General features: G+C 48.5%; 1 protein-coding gene across 3 annotated transcripts in view; it reads right to left on the bottom strand.

Moving 5' to 3' along the window:
• Positions 1-9,395: 9,395 nt before the first annotated feature.
• ARID3A (AT-rich interaction domain 3A) overlaps positions 9,396-25,146 on the bottom strand; it is an 82,204-nt gene continuing 66,453 nt past the window's right edge. For all 3 annotated transcript variants that reach the window (XM_020969310.2, XM_020969313.2, XM_020969309.2), the window contains exons 5-9: positions 20,639-20,822; positions 19,092-19,339; positions 18,253-18,549; positions 16,920-17,018; positions 9,396-15,904 (exon numbers count right to left, since the gene is read on the bottom strand). In XM_020969310.2, the coding sequence (XP_020824969.1) occupies positions 15,630-15,904; positions 16,920-17,018; positions 18,253-18,549; positions 19,092-19,339; positions 20,639-20,822 (1,103 nt within the window). In that variant the 3' untranslated portion in view covers positions 9,396-15,629. The remainder of the gene's footprint in view (positions 15,905-16,919; positions 17,019-18,252; positions 18,550-19,091; positions 19,340-20,638; positions 20,823-25,146) is intronic.

Here is a 25,146-nt window from a genome sequence, read left to right as displayed (position 1 = left end):
TTGCCACAGGGGATTCAACTAATCTGCTGGGGACCTCTTGACATTTAGAAGATAAGAAAGAAAAATAGAAAATGGCCTTCAGTCTTCAGTGGCCCTCTTCTACTTCCTCAGTGACCCGTGGTAGGGTGGGGGGGAAGGGAGGCAGAGATTGATAAGGATCACAACAGCCCTAGACTGCCTTTATATTTCATCTTTTTTTAAACATTTATGGAATAAAACAAGCATTTCCACAACATAGTGTAATTAAAAAAAGATGATTGCACATGAAACTGCAAATCCATTATATACAACTTGCTTTCCTTTTAAAGATACGATAAAGTTCTCATATAAATTTCTTTTTTTCTTCCCTCTCCCCTGCCCTAGAGATGGCTACCATTAGATACAACTATATCTATATCTATAAAATTATTCTACACATATTTCTATTTATCAGTTCTTTTTCTGGATGCAGATAGTATCTTTCTTCATATATCTTTTATAGTTAATTTGGGTAATTATAATAGTCAAATGACTTATTCGCTCAGTCATTCTTAAGACAATATTGCTGTTACTGTATACGACGTTCTCTTGGTGCTGCTCATTTCGCTCTTATTTCATTATTATACTTCATCTTAGTGGCCAGAATTCAATGGAGATCCTTGCCCAGTAAATGGTTCCATTTTTGGAAGAACTGAATCATGTCAAGGCATATGCCCCGACAAGTATAATTTAACATACAGAGTCTCTAACAGCTAGAGAGTGCCCAAAGTGGAATGAGATGACTAGATAGGTAGTGAGCTCCTTGTTATGTGAGATATTCAAGTCATTGGAACCTGATGAGACCGTCATTTGCTTCAGCACTAGGTGGCAATGGCGAGTCATAAATAGTGGGCCGCTGAAGCTTTTCTTTGGGGCCCTGGGCTATTCACTCCAGAGAGGAGGGGTGGGGCCTCGGCATCCTTTCAGCTGCCCAAAGGGCAAGGCCCTCAGAGGCTGAAAGGGAGGACTGGGGAGGGAGTCCCTCTTCCCCTGTGGTCGGGATTGAGAGCAGGTTCAGGCACGGGAGGGAAACACCCTCCCTCCACTCCCCCACCCCAGTGCAGGGATGGCTTGGGGGCTGGAGGGTGGAGGCCAAGCACTGAAGGCCAGGGTTTATTTATGGCAGGAAGCAAAGTGTGTCTGAGATTCCCTGAGGGCCAGAGGGCGGGCGAAAGGGGCTGGACCTCTGGGGGCTTGAGGGAGTCTCCGAGGTTATAGAGGCCACTTTTCTGAGTGGGAGGGCATTTCCAGACCCCCCTCTTCACTGTCTCCAGTCTTTCTCTTTGTCCAGATCATGGGATCATAGGATTTAGGCCTGAGAAGTACCAGAGACGTAGCAGCTCATCCCAATGCCCCTCTCTTTTTACACAGGAAAATGGTCGCAGATCCTGCGTTGACCAAGGAAGGCAGAGGAAAAAAACCTTCATAAAAGCTAACATTTCAATCGCTTTCTTTAATTTTTTTTTTAAATTGATATCTTTGGTTTTTGCATCACCTTCATTTTTGAAATATATCCCTTCCTTCCCTATGTGGAAACTGACCGTCCCATCATAAAGAAAAACAGGGGGAAAAGTTCAGCAAAACCAACAAATTGCTCCTGACAGTACGTTACTGTTGAGTTGTTTCAATCTTGTCAGACTCTTCGTGACTCCATTCTGGGGTTTTCTCGACAAAGATATCGGATCGGTTTGCCATTATCCTTCTCCAACTCATTTTATAGATGAGGAAAGTGAGACAAATAGAGTGAAGTGACTTGCCCAGGGTCACACAGCTAATTAAGTGTCTGAGGCCAGATTTGAACTCAGGAAGAATTTTTGGTCCAGTTCGCTATCTACTGCACCACCTAGCTGCATTGTCTGACCATATATTCAGTATTTCACTCCCCAAATCCCCTCCACCCCCCACCTCTTAACATCTTAAGGGCTACAAAGTGCTTTACTCACAATAGCCCTGGGAGCTGAATTGTCAGTCCTATTTTACACAGGAGAAAACTGAGGCTCAGAGAGAAGGTGACTAGCTCATCACCCAGCAGTTAAATGCAGAGGCAATGTATATGTATAGCCTGTATCAGGTTGTCTTGGGGAGGGAGGGGGAAGGAAGGGAAGAAAAATTAAAAACTCAAAAGCTTATGGAAGTGATTGTTGATAAATCAAAATAAATTAAAAAACCAAAACCAACCAAACAAACAAAAATTTCCTTCCTTTCTATAAAGGCTTTAAAAAAATGCAGTGGCAAAACTGGAATCAGGGGCTCCTGACTCCCTGTGCTGACCCTTGACACTACACTGAGTTGCTAAGTTGTTTATGTCTCAGGATGATAGACGTTTCACAGACACGTTAGATACCATTCCCACCCCCCCAAATATTGTACTTTGCAGGGGCTCAGTAAATTTTGAGTGAACCAATGAAAACATGTCTAGCCAGGCAGGTTAAAGTGAATGCTGAGCCCCAGCCAGTGTCTTCTAAAACACCAGTCTGATGGTCACTCACCTGCTTCAGAAACTTCAGTAGCTACCTATTGCCTCTGGGGTTGAATACCCGAACTCCTGGGTTTGACATTTAAAGCCCTTGGCAGTCAGGCAGTCATCTGGTTTCAGCCTACCTTTCCAGGCTTATTCCCCTTCATGAAGTCTACCTTCTGGGGCAGAGTGGCTAATTCACTGCTCCTGAAAATCAGCGCTCTTACTCCAGCCTCCATAACTTTTGTCCAGAATGTGCTCCATTTCTGGAAACACAGCCCTGGCTCCTTAGGATCTTCCAGGCTTGGCTTGTGTGCCGTCTTCTGCCTTCTGATCTCTTAGGCTGCCTAAGGGGCTCTCCCCCTCCTCAAATTTTCCTTCCTATTCATATCCCACTTCCCTTCACTCTCCCCTTGCCCCAGAATGAAACCTCCCTGGGGGTGCTCTGAATCCCCAGAACCTGGGACAGCGTCCGGCACACAGTAGGTACTTTGTATTTGCTTGTTGGATTGGATCGGACCTCCAGGGCATCACTCCTTCCATAATCAAGCCTGCAGAGAGATCAGTGGGAAGGCAGATGCAAAAGCACTTTTATTGGCTGCTTCTCTGGCTCCCCGAAGCACCGGCAGAGTGGGGGACAGAACCACAGAGGCTGGGGTGCAAAGGAGAGGAGAGATGCACGCTGAAAGGAGCAGTTAACAGGGTGACAGGTTGAGACACGATGCCTGAGACCAGGGAGCCCTGTGATCTCAGACAGGAGAGAAAGACAGATCATCTCAAGCCAATGACAGGGGAGGAGTTCATCAGGAAACAGTTGTAGGAGAATTTTTAATCTCTGGTTTGGAGCAGCTGTCTGATGTCAGGCTGTCTGCATAGTTTCCCAACCATGCTGATGGTCCTCCAGCTGCAATATTAGGCTAATCTTCCCCCAGCAACCTCCCTTCCTCCCCCATCCCAGGGGATGGACAGGCCAAGGGCTGTTTCCCTGTTGTGAAGGTCAGAGGTCACTCCCTCCCCCATGCCATGCTCCATCACAAGTTCCCTGGAATGAAGACAGACCAGTTATGTCAGGGACAACCCTCCTGGGGCCCAGGAGGACAAAAGCCATAACATGGGTGATGTTTCTCTCAAGCCCCTGACCACCCAGCCTCAGCTGTGAGAGGCACGCACCCCGGCCCCTCACTAGCATCCCGTCCTACAAATCGACCAAGGGACAGACCAGGTACGTTGTCGAGAGAGCTCGTGGTCAGGGACAGGTTGACTAGATGACTGACTCACAGGTAGTATGGTGTCATGGGAATCTCCTTAGATTCAAGAGAGATGGATTCCCATCCTGTGTGACCCTGGGCAAGTCACTTAATTTCTCACCACCTCCATTTCCTCATCTACAGCATGGGAATAATAATAACCCTGCCCCATAGGATAATTGTGAGGTGATAGGTAAATATCCTGATATGTCCCTGATACTTAAATAAATCACTTTACAAAGCTCGGAGAGCTATAGAAATGCCAGATCTGTTTATCAGATCCCATTACTAGCTGGCTAGTGATCTTGGAGGGAGCTGGGCATGTGTGGAGGACTTAGCATGGAATGGATGAGAAGTGGTTTATTGAATCAAATCCCTGTTCCACACTGCTTACCTGTGGGACCTAAGACAAGTCATGGCTCTGCTCTGAGCCTAAGTTTCCTCTTCTGTAAAATGAAGGATTGTGGGATCACATGTTTCCTGACCTGGAGTCAGGAAAACCTGAGTTCAAATCCAGTCTCAGACCTTACCTGGGGTAAATCATTTAACCTCTGTCTGTCTCAGTTTCTTCACCTGTCAATTGGGGATAATAGCCTACCTCTTAGGCTTGTCCTAAGGATGAAATGAGGTAGCTTTGTAAACCATTAAGTGCAATAAATGCTAGCTATCGTGGGTCAGAGCTGAGAGGTACTTCAGAGTTCAGGCCAACCTCCTCATTTCTGAGAGGAGTAAACTGGGGTACAGAGAAGGGGGTGGCTTGCCCAGGATCTCACAGGGACTAGGGTGATGTCTAAGGTCCCTCTGATTGGAGGTTTGGGTTGGTTTCTTCTTGGAGAAGAGTTATTCCCAGGCTCCGATGTGCTCAGAAAGGAATCAGAGTCCAAGCACTGGGGCTGCTGAGGCTGCTTCCTCCTCTCCCCTCCCCTTCCCTCTCTTCATTCCCCCCCAGTCCAGCAAAAGCCCCGTGAATGGCCCCAGAACGGGGGACCAGGGCTGGGTGTATAATCGGGTTGCAAGGACAAAGATTTCAGATTCAATACTGTTGTTATCTCTGCTAATGGAGGAGGGGAAGAAGGGCTGATTGAAAATTGAAATCCAATGATAATCACCAAGTCATTACTGAGTCATTAGTTTCAACCACCTCTCCTGCTAAACCTTTTTATCTCTCTCCACTCTTCTTTTAACCCAGCTCCCTAGTCTGGCCTTGAGAGCCCCCCACAATCAGTAGACTTCCTGCCTTTCCAATTTTACTTTCTACTACTTGCCTTCCACTATACCCTATGCTTCAGTCCAACTACACTACCCATGAGGCTTATATTTGTTGTTGTTGTTCAACCTTGTCCAGCTCTTCGTGACTCCATTTGAGGTTTTCTTGGCAAAGATACTGGAATGGTTTGCCATTTCTTTCTCCAGATCATTTTACAGATGAGGAAACTGAGGCAAACAGGGCTAAGTGACCTGCCTAGAGTCACACATCTATGTCTGAGGTCGGATTTGAACTCAGGTCTTCCTGACTCCACTGCACCACCTAGTTGCCCTCTATTGCCTTCTACACCCTATACTTTCCCACCTCTGGACCTTTGCCCACACAGCTCCCTGTGTGACTAGAGTTCAACCTCCCCTCTAACCTGGTAGAAATCCTACCTGTCCCTTCAAGACCCAGTTGACGGCTGCTTTGGGATGCCCTCATCCAAAGACGATCTTTTTTGACATCTTCCTTGCACGGCTCTCCACCTAACGTACCTCTCACAGTCTCTTTTGGGTTTGGGTCCCAACACCTCTGCTAGACTGTGCCCTCCTTTCTAGCAGGGACTGTTTCTTAGCTCCTTCTGCATCTCCAGGCTTCGAACACCCTCCAAAGGCCTTTTGTTGACAGTGGAGGTGTGGGGTGTTTCCCCACCAAACCAGACCACAGTCCTTTAGTACAGACCTTTGGGAGCAGTTGAAGAGAGCTGATAATCACCAGGGGCAGCGTGGGATTTGGAGTAAGGCTGACCAGCTTCCTCCCTGTTTGATTCTGGGCTTGCCACTCACCCAATGGCTCAATTCTTTCTTTTGTAAAGAGAGGAGAATAACACCTGAAGGCCCTGACTTTCTGGATTCAGAATCATGCCTCTGCTGCTGCTTCATCCTCAGTACCCAAGGCCTTCTTGCCTTAGAATATCTTACCATCCTTCAGCCTGCCCACCATGGAACCTCCCTTTGCCAGGCCTGTCTTCTCCCATTGGCGAGCTTCTCCTGGGGCCTCCATTTCGTGGAGGGGTCCAGGCTCCCCTCATGGCTCTGCTTCCAACTTTAAAACCACGTCTCCTTGGGGTAACTTTATCACCTCCCCTCTCTACTTAACTCCTTTTGACAGACTGTCTTCTCCCATTAGACTACAAGCTCTTTGAGGGCAGGCCAGTTTCATTTTTTTGTCTCTCTATCCCCAGCATTTAACACAGTGCCTGGCACACAGTAAGCACTTAATAAATGCTTGTTTCCTTCCACCCCTCTGAGGATTGTAAATGAGCTTTCTTAAGCAACTACAATAAGGCTACTTTGTTGAGAGCGACAGCCTCTACCCTCTAGGAGCTTCTATTCTAACATGAGAAACAAATGTGCTTGTGGGCATTTGTATAGGAAAGAAACCAAGCAGGCCGAGGTCACCTCAGAGGCAGGGCACTAGCAGCCTGGGGAACCAGGACAGACTTCCGGCAGACTGAATGTGAGCCGAGTCTTGAAGGAAAGACGGCTTTGGCCAAGAGGAAGAGGGAGCATCTATCCCGGGAAGACAAGATACAGAGATATGTGGGGTCCTGGGCTGGCCTGTAGAGGAAGTGACAAGAAAGACACACAAGGTGGGAAGGGCCCAGCTTGTGCATGGCTTTAAATGCCAAATGGAGGACTGTCAGTTTGATCCCGGAGGTAACAGGGAGCCATCTGAGTTTATTGAGGGGAGGTAGGCAGGGAAGGTGCAACATGGTTAAACCTGTGTTTAGGGAAAATTGCTGGCTGATGAGGGGAGGATGCATTGGAGTGGGAAGTCAGGTAGGGAGACCAGGTAGGAGGTGACTTCAAAAGTCCAAGTGAAAGGTGATGAAAGTGAAGAGGTGACAGACTCTTTTTGTTTGTTTGTTTGTTTTTGTTTTTTAGGCAATTGGGGTTAAGTGACTTGCCCAGGGTCACACAGCTAGTAAGCTGTCAAGTGTTTGGTCTGAGGCCAGATTTGAACTCAGGTCCTCCTGACTTCAGCTCTGGTATTCTGTGTTCTAATGACCCTCCCAGCACTGACATCCTGTGTTCTAGGAGCCCTCCTAGCTCTATCCACTGTGCCACCCAGCTGCCCCTTGCTGTTGTTTTCTCTTTTTTGTTTTGCTTTTTCTTTGTTAGTGAGGCAATTGGGGTTAAGTGACTTGCCCAGAGTCACACAGCTGAGAAGTATTATGTGTCTGAAGTCGGATTTGAACTCGGGTCCTCCTGACTCCCAGGCCAGTGCTCTATTCACTGCGCCACCTGCCTGCCCCCTAGAGGTGACAGTCTTAGAGGTGGAAGGGACATTAGAGACTATTGAGTTCAACCACAGATGAGGAAACTGAGGCTCAGAGAGATTTAGTGACTTGCCCAGGGTCATAGCTAGTGAGTGTCTGAGGCAGCATTCAAACCCAGGTCTCAGTCCTTGGCTCAGGTTCGGGGCTCTTAGCCTCTGGGGAGCCAGGGCTGTCTTCACGCTGCAATGAGGCTCCTCAGCACTTGCTTGCTGAATTTGGATTTAGTTAGGTTGCTAACATGGACTCTGTGAATTTGACCTTCCTTCCTTCCCTCCCTGTGACTCACCTGGTGACTTAACAGCATCGGGAGCAAAATCCACCCCCATCCCCCCGGCCCCAGTCATGCCCCAGACGGCAGCTCCACCTTCCCTGGAGCCAGGCTGGGGAGCTGGGATCGGGCTGCTGCTTCTCTGGGCTGAGGCTGGAAAACGGGCGCGGGGGCGTCCTTGACGCCAGACTCCCCGGGAAGCTGCCTGTGGTGGTGGTGAATAAACAGCTGTGTGACATAGGCCTGAGGTGACCTTGGCTGACTCCCCTGAAAGGGAAGGGGGAAACAAACGGCCACAATGTAGGAGGGGTGCCTGGCGAGCAGCCCTTGTGCCCGTTCACTGGCTGACTTGGAGGACTGGCCCAGTCCAGAAGGAACAGGAATCAGGAGGCAGAGCTGCTGGCTAACTGGAAACCAAGGACTGTGTTATTACCCAGGCTCTCTCCCATGAACTGGTTATGTAACTTTGGACAGAGCACTTCTGTTCTCTGGGACATAACATCCTCACCTCTGCAACGTGGGATATGGCCTAGGTGATCTCCAAGGGCCCTCCCAGCTCTGCCATTGTGTGTTTTACGGGCCTTCCCAGCTCTGACATCCCGGGTTCTAAGGGCCCTCCCAGCTCTGCCATTGTGTGTTCTAGGGGCCTTCCCAGCTCTGACATCCTGGGTTCTAAGGGCCCTCACACTCTGCTGTTGTGTGTTCTAGGGGCCTTCCCAGCTCGGACATCCTGGGTTCTAAGGGCCCTCTCAGCTCTGACCTTCTTTGTTCTAGGGTCCTCCCAGCTCTGACATCCTGTGCTCTAAGGGCCCTCCCACCTCTGACATTGTGTGTGCTAAGGGCCCTCCCAGCTCTGCCATTCAGTGTTCTAAAGGCCCTCCCAGCTCTGACAATCTGTGTTCCAAAGGCCCTCCCAGCTCTGACATTTAGTATTCTAAGGGCTCTCCCAGCTCTAACTCCAGTGCCTTCCCTGTTACCTCCATTTATCCCATATATAGCTTGCTTTATAATCTGTATGTTGTGTTTCCCATTAGATTGTAAGCTCCTTGAGGGCAGGAACTGTTTTTTGCCTTTCTGTATCCCCAGTGCTTGGCATAGTACCTAGTAGGCACTCATCACCTCACTTCTCCTCCCTTCTAAGATTACCTTCCATTTACTGGGTCTATGTCATTTGCGTGTGTGTGTGTGTGTGTGTGTGTGTGTGTGTGTGTGTGTGTAGAGAGAGAGTTTTTGCATAGTCTCCCTCTCTCCATTAGAATGTATGCTCCTTGAGGGCAGGGACTATGTTTTTGCTTTTCTTTGTATCCCTATCACTTAAAACAGTGACTAGGTCTTACTAAGACTCAGTAAATGCTCACTGGCTGACAGGTTATGGCTCAAGGTTCCCCCTAGCTATGATACTCTAGGTCCTTTCAGGTCTATTCTGCTTAAGTACAAACCGTTGCTCGTGAAGGTGAGAGATGAGAAAGACCCACTACGTTTTATTAGAGGTCCACACTAGCTATTCTTCAGGGCTAGGGAGCTTCCCAGGGGCCAGTGGGGAGAGGGGTAGGTTCCGTGATGGCAGGCTTCAGCTATACTGGCCCTTCTCTGAGCTGAGGCTAGAGAGAAGGGGATAAGAATGAGTTTCCCACACTGGAGACGCCGCAGTGCAGGGTGGATGAGTGCTTTGTCAGAGATACTGTCCTCCCAGGTCCCTTCCAGCCCTGAGATTCTACAAGAAAGAGAATTCACTGTTTGGAAACAGTAGCTCAATAACCTCTTTTGTGAGGAGGGGAGTGGAAAAACAAGCCTCCTCTACCCACCCACCTGAAGGACAATGGGTTCAACGCTGGCGAGCCCAGACCCAGCCAGAAACCACAGGAGGCAGGTGATTTTTCTTTTAAAAGTCAGAAGTGTGTGTTTTTTTTTTGTTGTTGTTTCATTTAATATCTCATCAGCTTTACAGGGTTACAACTGTCTTAAATATTTCTGAAGTTTAAATACAATCTGTATAATAATGTTATTATAAAATGTAAACTTTCAGTGTTTTTTATTTCATAATCACAAGATTTTTTTTTTAATACCTGAATGTCCTGCAAAACTGAAATAGTTAAAGGCAGCCCTGGCAGGGCCAGAAGGCCCACAGAGCTGTGTCAGAGGTAGAATGTGGTTTTTGCCTTATTTTTTTTTCTTTTACCTGAGTTCAGGCACGGTCCCCCCTGCCCCTGGTCACAGCCCAGGCTGGGGATTCCATGCTGTCTAACAAACCCCAGAGGAAATGCTAGTCCACATGCCAAAAAAAGGAAAATTGAATGTAATATGTTCTCCAGAAAAAAAAAATAAAATGGAGGTGGGAGAGGTTGGAGGAAATTAGAAGACAGATGAAAAGATGACTGTACAAAATGGATAGTTACTAAGACCTAACCCTGACCTCTCAGCTTCCTTTGCCCCAAGCCCACCCCCCTCCCCCCCAAAAGGGTTAGCTGTAAGATAGCATCTTCTCATCCTAGTCTACTTAAGTACTTTGGCAGCTCCTAAAAGCAGCAGGTTAAAACAAAAACCCAACTAAAGCTCAGGACTTTTTTTTTAAATTTCTTTCTGACCCTAAGCTCAGGGTAAGGTTTCCCAACCCATCCCTACCACTATCACTGCCAAAGATTTGCTTTGGAAATAAGCCCCCTCCCCATCCCCCAGCCAAGGGGACCGGCCCCCCCAGTTTGCATAAAAGGGTGCTGAGATGCACCCCAAAAGTCTCTTGCTTCCTGGGGTAGAAAGTTGCTTGATTCTCCCCAGCTCTGTAGTCAGTGGGTAGGAAGGAGGGGATTGGAAAGGGGTACTGTGGGTGGCCTCTACTTGAGAGCCACCCTGATGGGGCTGGGGAAAGGGTGCTGCCAGGAGGCCAGGGGAGATCCCAGTGGGATCAAGCTTCAGTAGTGTCCCTTTGGAGGGGTACGGCCCCCGCCCCCCTTCAGAGCTTGCCTACTTTCCTGTTCAGTTCCTACCTAGCTTTAGCCCTGACCTGGCCTGTCCAGGGACACTCCAAGACTGCCACGAAGCCCTGTCTCCAGAGGTAGCTCTGGGTATAATAAGTGGCCCACTCTTCTCCTTCCCCTGATGAAACAATTGTCCCCTTCCCTTCTCAACCCTCCCTGCAAAATACAAGCGACCTTTTCAGGGAGGAACACAGCTGATGCCCCTCTTGTCCCCCACACTGTCCTGACACCCCAGACCACCAAAGCTACTCAGGCTACTCCCCAGATCTCCCTGCCTCTCCCAGTACAATCATTGGAGCTGAACAGCAGGCATAATTCCCCTGAGTAAAGATCCAGAGCCTGCTGAGAGAGCCTGGATCATACATAAAGACAATTTTACACAGAGGTTTCAGTACACACACATACACACGCACACGCACACATGCTCACGCGCATACACTATATATATATATCTATGTATAATTTTAATATAGAATTTCTTCTCCCAACCCACTTTCCCCCTTCTACAGTTCTTTCTCCCCTTGAACAAGCAACATGCTAGGATGGACAGGCAGACAGTCTGATTTGGAATGGAATCACTATAGAGTGAGCTGAGGAGTGGGCAAGTGAGGAGGCGCAGCTCGGCGCTGGGATTTCCTACACAGTTAAGGCTCTCAACTTATCCCAGATGGATGAAGAAGATGAGGGGAAGCCTTGGGGTGCTAGGACCAAAAAAAAAAAATTCACCACCGAGTGTCCTGCCTTCTGCTGGTGAACTGCTCCATGCTGGGCTGGCATGATGGATGGGTCCTGGATGACAGGCGAGATCCGCCTCCAGGGCACATTCAAAGTCTTTATAGATTGATAGGCACCACTCTACAGGTATAGCCTTTGAGGGCTTGGGGGTCACCTCCAAGCTCTGCCAAGTCCTAGAATAGCAAGACTGAAGAGGATGACTAGATGGGATTGGGTGTGGGGAGGTCCGAGGGGCCCAGATCTTTAGTCCCTTCAGATAACCTTTGACCTGGCTTGGGGAGGGCAGACTGGGTATGGTGATGAAGAAGATGACTATTATTATTATTACTTTTTGGCATTAAATATCAGGAATGAGGTAGAAAGAAAATTTCAAAGCTTTATCTTTCCCCTAAAAAGGGACACCTGAGTCCAGACACCACCTAACGGGACCAAAACTATAACTGTTTTTGGTACATCTTGACCAGCAGCCAGCAAAAGGATGGGAAAAAAGAGGAAATCTGTGGAAAGGCTGGATGGAGAGAGGCAGGCTTGAGGAAGCCAGTTCCCTGTGGAGTCCATGAACTCCCGGGACTCTAAGGAAGCTTAAGGATGGCTCGGGGATGTTGTAAATTAGATGAACTGTTCATTCAGGCCAAGAAAATGGGTACTCCCAGGACAGAGGAGGACAGAAGCCTTCCCTGCAGAAAGCTTGGCTGCACGGGCTGGTGTTTTCATGCTGGGTACTCCGTTCCCCATGCTTCCCTGAAGCCAGAGCAAGCCCTCTCATGTTTGCCTGCCAAGTAGGTGGTCAAGGGACTCCAGTAGGGTGGTTTTTTTGGGGGGGTGTTTTGGTCCCTCAAAAACAGAGAGTAGAAAACGTAGCCTCCCAGCCCAGCCACACCTTCCATCAGATATCTAAAATAACAAAGCTCGTAGGTTTTCGGCAAAGGGAAACTGACCTCACACTTCTTCCTTGCTGTGATACCTTCTGGGGTTCAGACGCCTGGATCTGACGGGTGAGAAGTCTAAGTCCTGGGCTGCCTTCCTGAAACCAACAGAATGCTCCCTCCATTTGTTTCTGACTCCCAGCCACTATGGGAAATAATTTAGCTGGGGGCTTTTTGGGACCCCAGGGAGTAGGAAGACCCTGAGAAGAGGGTTAGGAGGGGCACGGAGATTTGAAAAAGGAAAGAAGGAGGGAGGGAGAGAGGAAAGGAAGGAAGAAGGGAGAGAGGGAGGAAAGGAAGGAGGGAGAGAGGGAGGGAGGGAAGAAAGGAAGGAAGGAAGGAGGGAGGGAAGGAAAGATGGAGGAGAGGAAGGAAGGAGGGAGGGAGGGAGGAAAGGTAGGAGGGAGAGAGGGAAGGAAGGAAAGAAGGAAGGAAGGAGGGAAGGCTTAAAATGTACTCTCACTAGGCCTGAGGGAGAACAGGGAGTTCTGAGGGAAAGTCAGCAGGGATGAGGAGGAAGTGGTCCTGAGGTGCCCCACCAGGGGAGTTCATGGTCCTGAGATTTATTTATTTTTTTTTTTGTAGGCATTAGAAGGGAATGAAACTTCCCTTCCCCGTCCTGCTGTGATACCCCAATGTCTGTCACTAAAGTGCCTACATAGAGTCCGAGGGAGAAGCAGAAAAGGTGAGGGGCATCAGAATTTTCTATGATGACCCATCCTGGGCTTCCACCCTTGTCTTTCCAGACATGGCCCAGACTTCTGAAGAAGGACAAACATTGGCCAGACTGATAGACAGGCCGGGCCTTCCCTCCCCCCACCTCACAGGCCCTGAGCAAATCACCGTCTCCCCTCCCCTCCCCACCCCCTCAACCCTGGGCAAAACTTAGCTCCCTGGGCCCAATTATAGGCAGGAAGGCGAGGACCTGAGAAGGGCCACCCTAGGGACAAGGGTGGGAGGAGAGGGGAGCTGAGCCAGGGGGTGCCAACTGCTTAATTTTCCCTCTGGAGAAATTAAAATCAAGTGCAAGGAAAAACAGAGATCTAGGTGGGGTCTAGAAAGCTATTTCCACTGGGAGCTCCCCCAATACGAAGAAAGGGAGACCCTCCAAAAGACTTCAGGGTCTCTTTTAGGGAGATCTTGCAGCAGGAGTCGGGGGCTGGTGAGATTAGAGGGAGAAGAGCTTTTGAGGGAGATGGGGCAGGAGCCTGAAAAATAGGTTTTAAAGGTATCAGGGCCTGGTGATTAGATTGGGAGCTCTCCGAGGGCAGGGAAATTTTTTTTTTTGCCTCTTTTTGTATCCTTAGCCCTTAGTGCCTGGCACACAGTAGGTGCTTAATGCTTACTGATTGACCTGAATGGTCTGAGGTATTGGAGAAGAGACTCCTGGTCACTCTTTGGCCAAATGAGGCTGAGCTTGACCACCCGAAGTCTTTTTATGGGAAGAGGAGGGGTGGTGTCTGCCCTCACCTACTCCAATGAGACAGCTGAGTCTATTCAGTATAACAGTGACGATACCTGGAATCCTCCACCCCAGCAGAGGCACCTTGTTCACCCCCTCCTCATTTTTCAAGTGCTTTACTCTCTGTAATGGGGTACTCTCTAATGGAAGTGGGGTGAAGGGTTATCTGTTCCCCTCTCTGGGTGTCAGGCATGCATTCATTGTCAACGCAAGAGAAACGGGCAGTTGGCTGGAGACCTAGCTGTTCCCATGCTGAAGAGGGGGTGGTGGAGGGTGAAGAAAGAAGGGCCATGGGCCGATGAGGGCCCACAGCCAGGGCAGAAAGGTAAAAGGTATTAGTACTCAGATCCAGAAGACAGTCTCTAGGAACAGGCACTACAAAGCAAACGATGCAATAAAAACTCAACCCCACTTTTTTGGGCTTACAATGTATCAAGTTCAGGCCCTACCTGTAACCAGTGCCAGAGCAGAATTCATTTTTCCTGTCTCTCCAGCAAGTACCTATTCCTCTTTCTCCTAACCCTAGCCTAGAAATGAGAGTGGCATTTGGGGTCCTCTGAGCCAAGCTGTAGGCTGTGACCCACCTGCCCTGAGCTATTCATGCAAGGAGAAAAGATAGTGGGGGTAGGAGAAGGTTCGGTCCTTTGCTGGGTCACTCTTTCCTTTAGAATAAAGGAGGGTCCTGACTGCACACTAAGATGGTTCAACTAAGATCCTCTTGCCCAACTTCTGGCCTGAGATTAGTTGTACCCCTGCCTCTGCAAGGAGGGGGAGGGAAGGTGTATATACCCAGTGGCATAAACAGCTTCCCTGCCTTAGAAACTCCGCATCCCCCCACGGGAGGCAGGATCAAAAGATACTTTCGCCAAAGGGACAGAGGGAAATGGGAGGATGTCTCCCTCCCTGCCAGCGCCTGAAATTGTGCTACCTGCCTTCCTCTCTTGCCCTCCTGGCAACAGACTCATAAGTCCCTCTCCCCTCCCCGCCCCCGACCCCAGCTACAGCACCTGAGTTAATCATCTCTGGGAGAAGCCAGCCCCTGGAGACTCCAGGGTCATCAAGCATCCCCAGTTTATGAAAAGCAAAGCATCATAGGAAATTCACCAAAAAAAAAAATTAATCATAGTAGGGAGTAGGAAAGGGGAAAGGGATTAATAAAAAGGTTATTAAACATTTTTTTCTTTTTTTTTCAAGTTCAGTTTCCCTGAACAAATACGAATATATATATATATATATGTATTTTTTCCTAAGTTTGATTTTTCTTAGAGAATAAAATAGATTATTTACAAAAAAAAACCACCTCAAAACAAAAGCCAAAAACCTCTTAAAAACCCCCATATAGTTTGAGTGTAGTTATGTCTTTACAAAAACAATTCTTCTCTCCCCTACCCTCCCAACCTCTCCCTCCCCCACTCCCCCCAAACCACCAACAAAGACTTCTCTGCTCTAGGCTCAGGGCTTACTGTGGAACCAAGGAACTGGGCATGGTGAGTGTGGGGTGGATGACAAGAGAAATTACAAAAAGAGTGCAGGATATGTGAGGTAAACAATGTCGAATCGACAAAGCAACTGATAAAAGCCTGAACCCCCACGGACCTAGCTCAGTCCCTTGGGGATCATGATAAAGCCACTGGGAAAAGTCTACTTAGTTTCTCCTCTCCCTAATTTCCCCTTCTCCTTCTCCTGATGCTCTTCTTGGAGGGTCCGAAACCTGGAGAAATTCAAATGTTTCTTCTCTTTTCCCCTGGTTTTATTCAATTCTCTTTATAGATTTCCTGGTGTATGTATATCGGTCTTGGGGTGTCAGCTCTAGCTCCCTGTTTTTGATCTCCCTTCCCCGGCGTAGTCTCCACCCCCTCCCCACTCCCCATTCCTCCCTTGCTCACCCTCTCCCGGGGCCTCCCTTTCCCACCCTGACCCCACCAGTCCAGCGGGCTCAGCATGTGAGTGAGAAAGAGAATGAAGAGAGCGAGAGAGAGGAGGGGGGGTAGGCTAAGCCCCCTTGGCGGCTTAAGGCAAAGAGTTATTCGAGGTAGAAGCCGGAGGGACAGACAGACCCGCTGCCCCAGCCTGAGAGCTGCCACCGCTGCTGCCTCCTCCACCGCTACTGTTGCCGCTGCTGCTGCTGCTGCTGCTGTTGCTGTTGCTGCTGGGTCCTCCCCCAGGCCCGGTCCGGCTGCTGCTGCTGCCGCCGCTGTTATTACTACTGCTGCTGTTGCCACCTTTGCTGTGAGTGGAGGCTGGGACCGAGGCTGGTGCACCTGGAGGCTGAGCAAACAAGACCCCTGGGAACAGACAGAAAGGGCCAGGATCAGCAAGTCTACTCCCCCAATGTCCACATGAGCTCCAAGGGCCGGGAGGCTGATGGGGGCTCCCTCCTTCACTTGGGGACCCCCAGGCAGACTCCTCAAACCCCGTCCCACCTCAAAAAGCTCTGTTTGCAGTAATGGAGGACTTAGGTTCGAATCCCGATTCAGCCACTCTCTACCTAGATAACTCTCGGGCGTTTTACCTGCTCTGGGTGGGCCTCAGTTTCCTAAGCCATAAAAAAGAGGGGGTGGGATTACAGAAGGGCAACATTTTGGAGTTAGAAGGGACCTTGGGATAACTCCCTAAGTCAGCAATATGATGCATAAGCTAAAAACAAAACCAACCGAAAGCAACATTGGCCTGCAACAGGAGAGGCAAAGCTTCTAAGGAGGGGAAAGGTCCACTCTAGTCTGCCCTGGTTGGATCACACCTGGAGTACCATAGGCAGTTGTAGAAGCCACTGTTTAGGGAGGACCCTGATGATCTGTAGAATGTCTCGAGTGGGAGCAACCAGGGAATGAAGACTTGGGGTCATGGCCTAGGAAGACTAGAAGGAACACGGGCTGCTTAGATTGGGGCAGAGGAGATTTAGCGGGGCCGTCGGGCAGGAAAGCGATTAGATTTTTCCAGTTTGGTACCACCAGGTAGAACCGGGAGCCATGAGTGGACACTGTCGGCATGCTATCAGGAAAAGCTCCCTAAGGATTTGTTAAAGCTATCCAGAGATGAAATGAAGGGGCTCTCTGGGGAGAAAGGAGGTCCCTCAAGCCGGGCCTGGAGGTCTACTTATTGGGTAAAGCTTGGGGACATTTCCCTGGTGGCCGCCTGCTCTCAGCTAGCACCCAATTTCCTGAGAATCCAGTTCGTTGCTGGACAAGTAATTTCCAATCTCAGGCTCAAAAGGGCCATGATCTCAAAAGGTTCCTGCTCTGAAGTGGTCCTACCATAGCCATGGGAGTTAGGTGGGTCCCAAACCAGGCTAGGACATACCTGTATACATGATACCGTTGATTTCCACAGACATGCTAATACTGTTGGTGCCATTGGTGCTGGCTAGGTTCATGGCCGAGTCTTGGCGGTTCTCCGATGCTGGAGAGGCAGAGGAGGGGAAGAAAAATGATGAGTATGAATGGGAGAGGAGAGCAAAGGGGCTTCCCCGAGGGGGTTCTAAAGGCTGGAAGGGTCCCAGAATTCTTTCTTAGTGCTACTGGTGGAAGAAGGCTTCAGTAGCTAACACTATGCCTCTCACTGGGCTTTGGAAGCCTTCTCTATAGATATGGGTCCATGTGCTCTCCCAAACTCCTCTGCCTCATCCTCAAGTAGGTACAGGTCAGAAGTCTTGGCTTCCCCACCTGTAAAATGGGAATAATCCTATTTGCACTATAACTTTGTAATCTTCGAGGGCCAAGAAAATGCCACCATTTAGAGGCAATTGTGGTGTAATAGGAAGAGAACCAGATTAGGAGTCCCAGCTCTGTTATGAACTGTTATATTGGCCTAGTGCTTTCCTCTTTCTGACTCTTAGCATCTTCACCTATAAATGAATAGTATCGTCTGGATAATCTTGGAGGTATTTACTAGCTCTTATACTATAGGGCCTTCCAGCTCTGATATTCTGTTTTCTAAAGGTCTTCCAAGCTTTGACATTGTGTTCCAAAGGCCCTTCCAGCCCTGACATTCTGTGTTCTACGGGCTCTCCCAGCTCTGACTTTCTGAATTCTTTTTTTTTTTTCCTCTTTTGGCTAGGCAATGGGGTTAAGTGACTTGCCAAGGGTCACACAGCTAGTAAGTGTCTGAGGCCACATTTGAACTCAGGTCCTCCTGAATCCAGGGCCAGTGCTCTATCCACTGTGCCACTTAGCTGTCCCTGACATCCTGTGTTCTAAGGGCCCTCCCAGCTCTGACATCCTATGTTCTAAAGGCCCTCCCAGCTCTGACACCCTGTGTTCTAAGGGCCTCCCAGCTCTGACATCCTGTGTTCTAAGGGCCCTCCCAGCTCTGACATCCTGTGTTCTAAGGCCCTCCAGCTCTGACATCCTGTGTTCTAAGGGCCCTCCCAGCTCTGACATCCTGTGTTCTAAGGCCCTCCCAGCTCTGACATCCTGTGTTCTAAGGGCCCTCCCAGCTCTGACATCCTGTGTTCTAAGGGCCCTCCCAGCTCTGACATCCTGTGTTCTAAGGGCCCTCCCAGCTCTGATATCCTGTGTTCTAAGGGCCCTCCCCGACTCTGACATCCTGTGTTCTAAAGGCCCCCCCACTTGGATGTCTTGGGTTCTAAAGCCTCCCCGGCTCCAAAGCCTGCCCACTCCCCTGGCCTGGTCACCTTGGCTATTGATGCGGATGCTCATGGGCAGCTGGGCACTCATGGCCAGGAGGTTCTGCTGCAAGGCTCGCTGCATCAGTCTCTGTTGCTCATCTGCCACCAGGACCATCTTCTTCTCCGGGGGCTCACCAGACTCCAGCTTCTCCCGCAGCTGCTCCAGGGCCGCTGCTTGGGCCACCACGGCCGCCTGGGCCGCAGCTGCCTGCACGGCTGCAGCCTGGGCTGCCACCACAGAATGGCCTGCCAGGGAGACGGGCAGGCGGCTGGGCACCGTGATGGGGATGGAAGAATCCTCCTCTGGGTGGGACAAAAGTATGGTGTCACAGACCATAGGACCTTGGGGCGACCTCCCCACCCCCAAGCCTTTGTACTTTGCTATTCCTTCCTGACTGGAAGGTGCTGCCTCCCACCCCAGCTTTTCCAGCCCCTTCAGGACTCAGCACAAATCCCACCTTCCACAGGCCTTTGCTGGACCTCCCCCTCTGAGCTTACCTGCCCTCTACTCTCCCTCTTTAAAGGTGTCTCCTCCATTAGAATGGAAGCCCCCTGAGGGCAGGCTATTTTCGACTTCTCTAGCACTTTGCACAGTGCTTAGTACTTATTAGTAAGTGCTTGCAGACCATCTATTATATAGCATGCAGGTCTGAATTTCTTAGCAGAGGTGGGGAACCTGCAGCCTGGAGGCCACATGTGGCCTTCTAAATTGTTGGCTGCGGCCTTTTGACTGAGTCCAAGTTTTACAGAACAAATCCTTTTCTTAAGGGGATTTATTCTGTGAAGTTTGGATTCAGTCAAAGGGCCGCACTTGAGGACCTAGAGGGCTTCCCTGACACTCTCACCTTTTTTGATCTTCTGGGTTGGGGTGATGGCTCCTCCGTTGCTATTGGCTGGCAGTCCCAGGGGGGCCACCTGCAGCTTGGGTGAGGACAGCATGCTGTGGGCCCCTCCTGGAGAGTAGGCAAAGAGGGAGCCCCCAAAGCCCTGTCGGCGGCCCTCCCGCCGGTTGCTGTCAATGGCGGCCTGTAACTCGCTGGGGTTGCTCAACCCACGTTTCTCACATTCGTAGGGATACAGGTATTTCATGTATCTGCCATGGGTGTGGGGAGAAGAGAGAGGGAAGGAAAAAGGAACACTGTGACTTTAAGAACTTTGCCATGCAGTGGAGAGAGGTGAGCTCTGGATTTGGAGGCAAAGGTCCTGAGTTCAAGTCCTAGCTCTGACCCTGACTAACTGAGTGACCAGGAAAAAGTCACTTAACCTCTCTATGCCTCAGTTTCTTCATCTATAAAATGGGAATAACAATATTGGTATGATCTAACTTACAAAATTGTTGTGAGGGAACTGATTTGTAAATGATAAAGCACCACAGAAATGGGTTTTATTATTATTTTCCCTTTACTACCTTCTTTCAATCTTCCCTATTCTGGAAGGAAGGAAGGAAGGAAATGAGGAAGGATGGAAAGAAGGAAGGAAGGAAGAAAGGGAAAAGAAAGGAAAAGAAGGAAGGGAGGAAGGAAAGAAAGGAAGGAATAGGGAAGGAAGAAAAGCAATAAGAGGGAGGGAAGGAAGAAATGAAGGAAGAAAGGGAAAGGAAAGAAGGAAGGGAAAGGAAAGAAGAATGGAGCAAGAAAGGAAAGGAAAGAAGGAAGGAAGGGAGGAAGGAAAGGACAGGAAGAGAGAGGAAAGGAGGAAGAGAAATAAGAAGGAAGAAATGAAGGAAGAAAGGGAAAGGAAAGGAAAAGAAGGAAGGAAAGGAAGGAAAGGAAAAAGGAAGGAAAGAAGGAAGGAAAGGAAGGAAGGGAAATGAAAGTCAGAAAAGAAGGAAAGAAGGAAGAAATGAAGGGAAGAAAGGGAAAGGAAAAGAAAAAAGGAAAGGAAGAGAAGGACAGAAGGAAAAGGAAAAAAAGAAAAGAAATAAGGAAAGAAGGAAAGAAGGAAGAAACGAAGGAAGGAAGATAGGGAAAGGAAAGGAAGGAAGGAAAGGAAGAAAAGGAAGAAAGGGAAAGGAAGGAAGAAAAGACGGAAGAAGGAAGGAAAAAAGGAAGAAAAGAAGGAAGGATGGAGGGAAGGAAGGAAGAATGGAAGGTTGGTTTTATTAACCACCTGCTATGTGTCAGACACTGTGCTTTACCAATATCATCCCATTTGATTTTCACAACTACCCCAGGAAGGAGGTGCTATTATCCCTATTTTACAGTTGGGGAAACTGAGGTTGACAAGTGGTCGCACAGCTAATATGGAAACTGAGGCCCACATAGGTAAAGTGACTTGCCCAGGATCACCCATCTGATAGGTGTCTGAAGCTGGATTTGAACTCAGGTCTTCTGACTCCAGGCCCAGCTCTCCATCCACCCCCCACGCCCGCACTGCCGCCAGTGGGACTCACTGCGTCCGCAGGGTGAAGGCAGCACTGGTGATGGAAGTGGGCAGGTTGAGGCCCTTGGTAATCTCCCTCCACAGCTTCTTGTTGATCACCTCTACCAGGCCGCCCTTCTCGGTCACCAACACGTAGAGCATGTACAAATCTAGGACCTGCTTTGCCATGATGGGGATCCGATTCACCGGGGTCCCTGCCAGGGGGAAGAGGACACAGGATAGTCACTCAATGCCCATTAAGTCCTGGCTACTGTGCTAAGCACTGGGGATAGAAAGGTAAAAACACAAGGCCTGCCCTCAAGGAGCTCACAGTCTAACAGGGGAGGCAACATGCAAACAAATATGTCCAAAGAGTCTACGGATGGGATAAATTGGAGACAATCTGAGAGGGAAAGGATTGGCATTAAGGAGGATCAGGAAGAGCCTCCTGCAGAAGGTGGGTTTTGAGCCGAGTCTTGAAGGGAGCCAGGGATTCTAAAAGGCAGAAATGAGGAGGAAGGGCATTCCACGCATGGGGTGCAGCCTGTACAAAGGCACAGAAGTGGGAAATGGAATGCTGTGAGAAACAGCAGACCTACACATTAGGAAGATCAGTTTGGCACCTAAATGGAAGACAGATTGGCAAAGGGGAGAAATTTAAAGCAGGGAGACCACTTAGGAGGTTATTGCTACTAATCTAGGCAAGAAATGATGAATGGCCTAAAGAGGACAAATAGGAAATAAATTGTAAGGGGAGAAATGCCAAGATTTGGCCACAGCCTGGACATGGGGTGAGTCAATGAGGGTGACACACTGGGGATGACATCTCAGTTTGAAGATTGGGTAATAAGAGGATGGCGATACCTTTGCTGGTAACAGGGAAGCTGGGATGGTTTGGGTGGAAAGATAATGAATTCCATTTTGGACACATTGAGAGAAATGTCAAAATAAACAATATCAATACAATTTTAAAAGAAACCTTTTTTGAATTGACCCATGATTTCTTCCAATTTCATCTCAGCCTAAGCGCAGCAAAAATGATAAGAAAATAACAGTGGATGAATTTTTTTTTAATCACTTAGTCCACAACTTTTTTCTGGAAGAGGAAATGTGAAACCACTCTAGTGTCTTTGCCAAGAAAACCCCAAATGGGGTCACAGAGAGTCAGACAGGACTGAACAAGAAGTCAACTTTTTGTTGATAAGCCCCTCCGGGCTGGGGCCTTGAGTGACAGAATCCAGTCTGTCACCAGCCTTTCTGGCTTGGAAGTAGGCAGCAGAGTTTGGGCTCGGGGGGCATTAACTTTGGGGCACCCCGCATCATCTATACCCCACCAGGAGGAAGCAATCAGCTACCACGGAGTATAGCCCTCCTCAAATTAGCTCCCACCTACCTTCCCAGGCTTCTTCTGTATTATTTTCCCCTTCACATATTGTTCATTTCAGGAAAACTGTCTCGCTCATATATTCCTCATATGTGACACTCCATCTCCTGCCCTTCCTGAGGCCTGGAATGCATTCCCTCCTCGCTTCTACCCCACAGAAACCTTTTGTTTTTGTTACTGAATCATTTTAGTTGTGTCCAATTCTCTGTGACCCCGTTTGGGTTTTCTTGGCAGAGATATTGGAGTGGTTTGCCATTTCCTTCGCCAGCTCATTTGACAGATGAGGAAACTGAGGTAAGCAGAATGAAGTGACTTGCCTAGGGTCGCACAGCAAGTAAGTGTCTAAAGCCAGATTTGAACTCGGGTCTTCCTGGCACTCTATCCACTGCCCCACCTAGCTGCCCCTTAAGTGTTTGTTAAATATATGAATGAATGAATTCCTGGTAGACTGCCTGCCCCAGGCTTGCTGCAGACAAATTCAGCAGACTTGTGTCATAAACCAATAATTGCACGTACCTGGCTGCCACCATCCCAACCCAAACATAACACACCTTCCTAATCCATGAGAAAAAAAAAAAAGAAAACATTGGCACTTATATGAGGGCACCAAAAAACTTTCTTAAAAAGCTTTATGCTTGGCTTGGCTGAGGCCCAAGAGAAGAATACGAGGATCTTGGCATTGGGAGGGAGCCTGGCTGCCATCTGCTCTGACCTCCACCTGACAGTGGGTGTCCAGCCTCCGCTGCGATGAGGAAGCACGCCATTCCAACTCTTAACTGTTAAGAAGGTCTCTCTGCCACCCACCCTCTAACTGCCTCCTGGTTTTGCCCCCTGGTGCCAAACAGAACAAGGCTAATCCTTTCTATACACCCCAGACCTTCCAGCACTTGAAGCTGGCTCTCAAGTCCCCCCAGGGCCTTCTCATCTCTAAGACAAACAAGCCTAGCTCCTTCTACTGATCGTCACAGGACATGTCGGGCCTCAAGGCCCTCGCCTCCTTGGTCACCCACCACTGGACACGAAATGTCCTTCCTAAACTGTGGTAGCTCCAGGTGTGGTCTGACCAGGGCAGGACCGAGGCACCACCTCCCTTTCCTCTCTCTCCGATCCCTGCGTGCCGTCTTGGGAAGGGAGGTGGGGAGGGAGGGGGAGAAAAATTTAAAACTTATAAGCTTATGGAAGTTATTGTTGATAAATCAAAATAAATTAATTTTAAAAAATGAGAGGAGTTAAACCTGATGGCATCTAAGGTCCCTTCAAGCTCTAAATTTATAACCACAGACTCATAGATCTATCTAAGGCCATTAGATAGAGGTCATTGAATCCAACCTTTAGAGGCCATTGAAACCAACCCTATCTTACATATGAGGAAACTGAGGCCTGAAGCAAGGGGAGGGGGGCAAGAAGGGGGGGAGAGGGGAGATGTTAAGAAAATGACCCAAGGTCACTCAAGTTAAAACATGTATCTGAGGTAGGACTGAACCCCAGTCTTCTGACTCCAGAAGTCAGGAGTCTTTCCACTGAGCCATATTATTTCAGACTCCTGTAATCTGTCTTTGTCTCTATAACTCTACTGAAACTGTTGCACCAAAGGTTACCAATGACTCTCTAATCGAGAGTCACATAGCTAGAATGTAACTGATGCAGGACTTAGCTTTAGGTCAGCTTGGTTCCAAGTCCAGTAAAGTTCACTACGCCATGCAAGGACAGCAGAAAGTCATGGGAATAAGGAATTGAAAGGTTTTGAAATATTTATCATTGAAATGGTTGACTATAAGACCAAAACTGTGAATGGAGAAAAGGGATTGCTTTTAAACCACAGGAAGCTGGGAGACCCAGCGGATACTGATGGATTTAATTCAATAAGTTCAAATCTGAGTTCAAATTTTGCCTTAAGACACTCACTAGCTGTATGATTCCGGACAAGTCATTTAACCCCTCTTAGACTAAAGCAGTTTACCAACTTGATAAAATTTGACTATTATCATCATTGTTATCTAACCACCCCTAGCCCCCATTTTTTGCTTTTACATCCATCATCCCATTAACCCATGAACACATTACCCCTTTGCACATCGTAGTTATTTAATACATGTTTGGTGAACTGAATTACCTCATTTGGTTCTCACAACAGCTCTGGGAAAGTCTCAGTAATAGTAATGACTATTATCATCGTTATTACTATTATTATAATATCATTTTAACTTCATAGCCCCCCCCCCCCGCACCCAGCTTATGGCTCTGCTGCATTTGCTAAATGACTGATGTTCAGAATGGGAAAGGCACTAGAATCTGGCCCTCCTGGGTGGGAAATGATCTTTAAAGGATGTGGAAGACATCCAGAACTTTTCTTAAGCTCCAAGATTGAAGCCTGGAACCTCATCAGCCTCTGGTGGTGTGTTAACTCCGTTAACATCACCCAGCACAGGCCTAGGGGGTATGTGGAGCAGATGAGGAGGAGAAAGAAGGATGCGTGACTGGGGACAAAAGTATAATGATCAATGAATCCTTCTTTTCTTTCAAGGCTAAACTCAGCTACCACTTCCCCATGAAGCCTTCCCTGATCTCCTCCTAATTGCTGGACCTCTTTTCCTCTTTTTATAACCTTGTATTTACTTATCCGGGTACTTGGATACATACTGTACCCCACAGTAGAATAGAAACTCCCTGAGGACAAACACTGCTATATGGTTCATCCTTTTGTACCCCCAGACACAAGCATAGTGTTCTTGTAAGATCTAGGAACCTAATAAATGTTTACTGAAGAAGTCAACTGGACAGCTGATAAGGATGGCCGTAGTGAGCCACCATCTCAGAATAATAAAACGATAATCTTAGAATCTCAAGAGCTTGGGGCAGCTCTATCAGTGGATAGAGCACTGGCCCTGGAGTCAGGAGGACCTGAGTTTCAAGTCCGGCCTGAGACATTCACTGGCTGTGTGACCCTGGGCAAGTCACTTAACCCTGACTGCCTCAAAAAAAATTAAAAAATCTCGAGCTTAAATCTTAGAATGCCAGAAACTCAGAATCTAACAAGTCTAAAATCCTGGTATGCTTGTTTCATGTAATAACAAGCTTGTTAAGAACCCAGAATTTTGGACTCTCAGAAGCTAAGACTCTTGCATTTCTGAATCTAGAATCTCAGGGGCTTAAAA

The sequence above is a fragment of the Phascolarctos cinereus genome, unplaced genomic scaffold (assembly GCF_003287225.1).
Source record: "Phascolarctos cinereus isolate Bilbo 61053 unplaced genomic scaffold, phaCin_HiC Scaffold_4;HRSCAF=312, whole genome shotgun sequence".
In the NCBI taxonomy this organism is placed as follows: domain Eukaryota; kingdom Metazoa; phylum Chordata; class Mammalia; order Diprotodontia; family Phascolarctidae; genus Phascolarctos; species Phascolarctos cinereus.
Note: the sequence above shows the minus strand (reverse complement) of the source record. Positions and strands in the feature narration are given on the sequence as shown.